Source organism: Callorhinus ursinus, unplaced genomic scaffold, assembly GCF_003265705.2.
Source record: "Callorhinus ursinus isolate GAN/ISIS: 27379988/994484 unplaced genomic scaffold, GSC_fseal_2.0 scaffold21, whole genome shotgun sequence".
NCBI classification, from domain to species: Eukaryota; Metazoa; Chordata; class Mammalia; order Carnivora; family Otariidae; genus Callorhinus; species Callorhinus ursinus.
The window spans coordinates 147,746-154,826 of NW_027397083.1; the positions used below are offsets into that span (position 1 = coordinate 147,746).

The 7,081-nt window shown below is 44.6% G+C and overlaps 1 protein-coding gene across 1 annotated transcript in view; it reads left to right on the forward strand.

The window, feature by feature from the left end:
• Positions 1 to 3,497, forward strand: part of PATL1 (PAT1 homolog 1, processing body mRNA decay factor) — a 31,339-nt gene extending 27,842 nt beyond the window's left edge. Inside the window, exons 17-19 of the mRNA XM_025878474.2 lie at positions 1,157 to 1,248; positions 1,347 to 1,496; positions 1,808 to 3,497. Of these exons, the coding sequence (XP_025734259.1) occupies positions 1,157 to 1,248; positions 1,347 to 1,496; positions 1,808 to 1,829 (264 nt within the window). The 3' untranslated portion in view covers positions 1,830 to 3,497. The remainder of the gene's footprint in view (positions 1 to 1,156; positions 1,249 to 1,346; positions 1,497 to 1,807) is intronic.
• The last annotated feature ends 3,584 nt before the right edge of the window (positions 3,498 to 7,081 follow it).

A 7,081-nucleotide genomic window follows, 5' to 3' on the forward strand; every position in this document is an offset into this window, starting at 1 on the left:
CCTGACCTGTAAGGGGGGAGGTGACGGGCGATTTCAAGCTGTCCCGTTACTCAGATGAGCCCACCACTGTGACAGTTCAGTGTAATGCCCTTCCTCAGTGGGCACATGTGCGAGCACAGTGAAAAAGTCAAGGCCCCTTCCCCCCTGGCACCTGAAAACCTGCCAAAGCAGAACTCAAGGGCGGTTGAGAGGTGACAGAGATGGGGTTCCGGAGTGACAGGCTGTGGGCCTTCTGTGTTACTTGGGCTCTGAGTTTAGTGTTGATAAAGGCAATACAAAACCACGAGATCCGATGAGAGATTGTATGTGTAGCCCAGTGTTGTTTTTTCTGACAGTGACACGAGGGTTCTCCTCTGTGAGGTGAACTCAGAAACATGGATTCCCTTCATATCCACTGTGGCTGTGATTTATATATTTCATCTAGTGCTGCTTGTCCCTATTTGTATTCTGTTTTGTGCCCCCTTAGACCACGTGTTTCCTGCTGGTACTGCCCACTGAATAAAACAAATCTTTAATCTCTAAAGCAGGTTGCTTAAATTTTAATAGTCTTAGTAAGACTATTAAATCTGTGTATCCCTTCTCTGCTTTGAACATCTTATCTCAACCTTTATATGTCCACTAGGGGTGTGTCCTTTGTTAAGGAAACTTTTTCAGGAGATTCAAGGAAGTCTCTTCATATGCTGATCGTTTCAGTGACCTTTCTTTGTACGTTTCCCACCGGTCTTCACATCTTTGTTCTTAATTCAAAATATCAATCTATTTAATGTTTTTTCTTACTTTTTCTGTGAACTTTAATTTTCTGATCAAAGTTTGTCTTTGACTTTTTTTTTTTATCCATTTCTGTTTTAGTAAATACAAGAAAAACTAAACCCCACCTTATCTGTGACAGGGAAGAAATTATCTTTTCGTCTCACTTTGGGGTGGGGGAGCAGAGAGGACGCTTGGCCCTGGGTTTCCCCTTTTCGTTGGTGATGTCGTTGCTGCCTGCCTGAGCAAAGCCAGGAGAAAGGCCTAGCCCCCAGCTCATGGTCGCCTGATGTTTGCCAACGGCAGAGCAAAGCGGCGGGCTCATTGTGATCTAGTGCTGGGATCCCCTCAGCGGTGCTGGAGGAGTGGGTACAGAGGTGAGTTGGAGTCCCTCTGTCTCCTCTTGTAGTTTGGCCTGTCACTGCTCCTCGTCGTCCTGAGCCGTGGGGAAGACCTACAGAGTTCAGACCCTGCTACAGAATCAACACAGAACAACCAGTGGTCAGTCGGGCTGTGTTTCTTCTTTCACGTTCTTTTAGATCATTGTTTATTTTTTTTCTCATATTGTTCTTACGGGTTGTTAACGGTTTTTCTTTCAGGACGGAGGTGATGTTCATGGCAACCCGAGAACTTCTGCGGATTCCCCAAGCAGCCCTGGCCAAGCCAATCTCTATACCCACAAACCTGGTGTCCCTCTTTTCTCGCTATGTTGACCGACAGAAACTGAACTTGCTGGAGACAAAGCTGCAGTAAGTCTGAAACAGGAGAGTTCCACGTCTTACTAAAGTTGGCACTTTAGACGTTACAATGAGGAGATCAGGGGCATAAAACTGAATTTAGTGGAAGACATTAAGGACTTGTCTCAAATACGTGAGTATTTACTAGATAGAAGATGCTGAGCGGGCTACAGAAGCACCCTGAGTTCAGTAAGGAAGGGTAGAGATATTTTAGGTGTTTTGTTGAGAGAATTCTAACAAGGGTGTAACTTTAATGCAAAAGATTGCCTTTTGTTTTAACTCATTTACACAAGTTTCCTTTCTCTCTTTCTTTATACCCATAGGCTAGTTCAGGGGATCCGATAAAAGATCTCCAAATGTGTCCTGTACCTCCTTTTGGCTGCCACCTGCATTGCCGCCATCACAATGGAGTGTTTTTAATGAGGGAGGGAAGGTAGCTTATTCCCCAGAGCGTCTTGTGGGACCGATTCCTGTCACAGGGGTTGGCTCTCAATGCCAGGTGTTTCCCCACTGCTCTGTGCAATTTGGCTGGGTGATATTTCCGCTGGTTCCTTCTTACCTTCTGTGTTACAGTTCTGCATGTCCTGCTTTTCCTCGATTCTTCTCAATTTTGCATTTTCTTTGCCCTAGAGACACAAATGTAATCTCTCCCCTTACCCACCCCCACTACTCCAGTTCACAGTAGATTGTAGCCTGCCAAAGGATTCCTTCCCTCATCCTATTCAAGTCTTCTTTCATTGCCCCATATTAACACGACTATAGGAGAACCAATTAAGTAGAAACCAATATATATATATATATATATATATATATGCACACACCCCCCTCTACATACGTTCATGTGATCTCCCGAGGATCCTTAAAGAACGAGTTTTAGATTGAGAAATATGTAGTTGACACGTCCCTCCTCTAAAAACAAACCAGCTGATGTATTTTTAATGTTTCTAGTCCATCTTGTAATTAATTTGGTGGGTTCTACTTGTTTTAATATAAATACAGGGTATGCAGCACGTTAATAAAATCAGGACTCTTAATTGGCTGACACCCAGCTCTAGGCTGAGAAGTGCTGTTTCTCCTCCCCGCTGTATTTCCTTTGTATCTGTCCACCTCGGTGAAACGGCACACGGTTAAGCCCTTATCCTGCTACAGCTACAGTGTACTTGAGCCTGTCCCCTCCAGGGCGTGCAAGGTTGCCCCCAGATGAACCGGACTTAGAGCCTGCTTCCACAGCATAGCATTTGCACACTCGCTCTGTCTTCCTGAGACAACTTCAATAAAGCCATGCTTTTACTTCCCTCTTCCCCGTTTTTATTTGCTGTAATGGGTTGCAACCTCCAGAGGTAACCGCGGAAGCTCATTTCGGCTTGCTTTGCTCTGCAGGCTCCTCCACACCACGGGCAGAAGTGCTGTCCTTCCCCTTCGTCTCCAGGACCCTCTCCCAGGCAGCCAGGGACCTGGCTCTCGGTCCCGGCAGGGACAGCCCACCAAGGTCCTTTCCACCCATCCCCCTCCCGGGCAGCAGCCAAGCAAGATGAGGGGTTTGATTGCTAGAGATCACAGCCCTCCGGAAAATTAAACCAGAGTCCATTTCACATGACTGTCCTGATACACTTTTTCCTATTCTCACCTTTTCGAATGTTAGTGAGGGGACAGGTTGTGATATTTAAAGAGAATCAACATTTTGCACATACACGTCTTGTACAACAGTAAAGCCCTCCGTTGTAACTAGTTGTCCTTGCTCTCCGTCTCTGTTTCTCCCCATTCCGGAGCCCCGGCCCCGCAAGCTGCTCCCGGTGACGTGACCTAGCTTCCCTCCGCCCTTACCTACTGACTCCTCCCACCCTGCCCCTTTCCTCCCTTCCCCTCACAGCTGATCAAGTGAATACTTGACTATTATTTCTTCCTTTCTGTGCTTTTATCTTTTTTGTTTGGTTCTAATTAATAAAAAATTAAAGTTTCTAAATTTACATTTTTATAGGGTATTGTAAATAAAAAATTGTATACTTGAAAAATTGCATGCCTGCGTTTCTACTTCTTGTTACTTGTCTGAACACGATTGCAGGTGTGTTTCTAGCCTGTTTCAATGGACTGGCAAATGTCTTGGTGTTGGGGCTCGGTGAAGATTTTAACTTTTGTACTGTTGTGATAAGGGAAACAGATTAAAGACCTTATGTTCACACATAACTTTCCTTGAAAAACCTAGGTGCTTTCAGTCCTCCCCCACCCTCCCTTCAACTACAAAACAAGATTGTAAATTGTGGTGGACACGGTGCAGTTCATCTGCTTCCATTCCACCTCCAGGCACATGGGGTTTTAAGAGACTTCATAGCGCCCAGTTTGGCCTAAGCTGCTGCCACGGCCAGCTCTGCCTCACATCGCACACTTCTTCCCCTCACAGGAGATGGGGAAGCTCTGATAATTCTTCATAGTAACTTTGTGTTATTTCAGACGTGGGTGTTATTTTTACTCTAACGTGCTCCAGATAAGAGACTGAGCTCTCTCCCCGCACTCTGCCATCGTAATGTGTACGCTTGACTATTCCTCTCAGGGTCTTCTCATGAGACTTTCAGGATCAATCAATTTCTGGCCAAAAAAAACCAGAATCGTCCCATTCCTCAGTGGGTTCAAATGGAAACTAATACTAAAAGCTCTTTTCCAGGGGCACCTGGGTGGTGCAGTTGGTTGGGCATCCAACTTTTGGTTTCAGCTCAGGTCGTGATCTCCCGGTTGTGAGATTGAGCCCCATGGCAGGCTCCGTGCTTAGCATGGAGCCTGCTTCAGATTCTCTCTCTCTCCCTCTCCCACTGCCCCTCCCCCTGCTCACTCGCTCTTTCTCTTTCTTGTAAACATTTAAAAAAAATTCAGCAAATACAATCCTCTTAGAAAAAGAAGACCCTATTAAGTAGTAGGTAACAGACTTGTAAATAATAATTTTTATAAAGGAAAGTGCAAGTGAATAATACTAAGAATTTCACCCTCATATTAGAGAAATAACAAGATACTTTTTCAACCTATCAAATTAACAAAATCTTTAAAAATAATGCCAGTGAGAATTTGATTCATTCATACTGGTAGGAGAAATTACAGTTCTGGAAGTGCTTTGGCGATGTGAAGACCTATAGAAGTATTCACAGCCTCTGACTAATAATTGGGTTTTAGAAATCTAAGGAAAGATTCCACAGGCATGATACTTATACAATGAAAAAAAGACATCGGGAGGGAGGGTATGTTCCCGATGGAAACTGATGTCTGTCTCCAGGTGGTAGGAATATGGGAAACTAATTTTTGCTTTTCAGTGTTTCCCAAATTTTCCATAGAGAAAATGCATTGTTTGGGAGAAGTATTTTAGAGGAAAAATTGCTTTTGAAGGGTTCAGTTAATGTGGGAAAATACTAAGAATACAATGTTAAGTGTAGGATAGGTTCTATATATGTATGCATGTGACTTAAATCTTTTGGAGGGGAAAAAAATGGGAAAAAGGTGACAAAGTAGCAGTGGTGGCCTTTAAGGAGAAGGTGGCAGGGGATCGTGTGTGGGGGTGATTGTTGCTTTTTCTGTATTTTCCAGTGTCTTCAGTGACCATGTATTGCTATTATAACCAAAAGGGCAGTTCCTCTCCAAGAACTAAAAATAGGAGGAGCCTTCTATTTCTAGTGAGAAAATAAGTTACAGCAGGGCAAATGCGTCTGATCTAGTTGTGCTTGACTTCAGAGCCAAAGCATTTGACTTTGCAGCAGGTGAACGTGCTAGGGAGTCTAAGAAAGTCATGTGAGAGCAAGGCAGTTATCCTGAGAACCGTGGTCCAGTGTTCGTAACTCCGTAACTGAGATAGCCAACCGACTGGGGGGGGTCGAAGAACCTCTTCGGTAAGTCCAAGCTGTAGCTCCCAGCAAGCTTCCTCTTTCCTCTTAAGTTGCATTTTTTCCCAAACTGACTTGAATCAGGAAGGATCCCCACTCCATCTCCAGAAAGATCAGGTGTCAGCCAGCTGGCTTGCACCAAAGTTGCCCTGTCCGTCATTAGGAAAGCCAAACATGACTTTCTGAATTTGATACAGAGAACTGGATGCCACCTACCATCTGTTTTTGGAGGGCAGGGAAGCCCACACTTCTGCTTTTCCTCTGCCCGGCCATGTTTTACGTATATTAACGTTGTGACCTTTGAGAAACTACTGTGAGGGTGTTTAGGAAGCAAGTCTTTAATCTGAGGAATCAGCATCTTAAAATCACCTAATAGCATTGTTTTGACCTTTTTTCCTTCTTGCTGCAGAAGCCCAGCTGTGAATCATTTGCAGGTCTCATAACAGAACAGCCTTGGCACTTTGCTTTTTGTTTTGTGAATGTTGCACGTAAGGCTGTCCGGAGGAGCTTGTCTTTATTATTCTGTGACTGTGACTCTGCAAACTCCCACCTTAGCCAAGTTCGTTCTCTGAAGCAGTATTACCCTCGCTCAGACCTGAGGGCTGGGAAACTTCTAGAAGGGACCTAGGGAGTCAGTGATGTGTGTACTTAGCTGGTTGTGAATACACTGTCTTAAATTACTTAGATGTTAAGTCAGTCTAAAGCGGAGAGAAATCCGCATATAACTGACACAGGGAAAGTGCCAGATTTCACCCCCCACTCCGAAAACATACCGCTAACAATTTAGTATATCGTCCTCCAAGTGATTTCTCTATGCATATACATACGTAGTTAGAACTATAGATATTCTTACCTTTTTTTCCCATAATGCATCATGGACATCTTTCTATGTTACTATGTAAGAGCTCCCCTGTTTTGTTTTCTTAAAGATTTTAGTTTTTGAGTAATCTTTACACCCAACATGGGGCTCAGACTCACAACCCCGAGATCAAGAGTCCCATGCTCCGTCGACTGGGCCAGCCAGGTGCCCCGAGCCTCCCTATCTTTTTAACAGTTGTGTAGTGTTCCACAGCATGCCATTGTACATAATTTATTTAACTGCTCCCCTATTAATAGGATTCGATCTTCAGATAACTTTTCGTCATTGTTCATCCAACAGTGCACAAAGGTAAACCCACAAGATCACCTTACAGCTCTTCATTGTAGTGTGCAAAGAACACTCAACCCACATCTTCTCATCAGTCCTCTAACCTTTTGGAGCAGCATGGGCCACTCTAAGGGCACACTGCCAAAACTGTAGCTCAGAAGACAGTCCAGCTGGTGAGGGCTGATACTGGCATTTAAACTTTACATTTTAGGGCGCCTGGGTGGCTCAGTCGGTTAAGCATCTGCCTTCAGCTCAGGTCATGATCCCAGGGTTCTGGGATTGACCCTGGGATCAAGTCCCCCATCGGGCTCCCTGCTTGGCGGGGAGTCTGCTTCTCCCTCTGCCTTTCCCCTTGGCTTGTGCACTCGCTTGCTCGCTCTCTCAAATAAAATTAAATAACCCTTACGTTTTAGGCTGCATGCCTAGTGTCAAATAAATAAATAACCAACCTTACGTTTTAGGCTGCATGCCTAGTGTCCTGGCCTCTAGAAGGCTCCTGTGCCTGCTCCATGCTTTATACAGGAGCAGCTGAAAAGCTCCAGGCATTTAAGGACACATCTGCAAAGTCTTCTGATGGGATTTTAACGCCT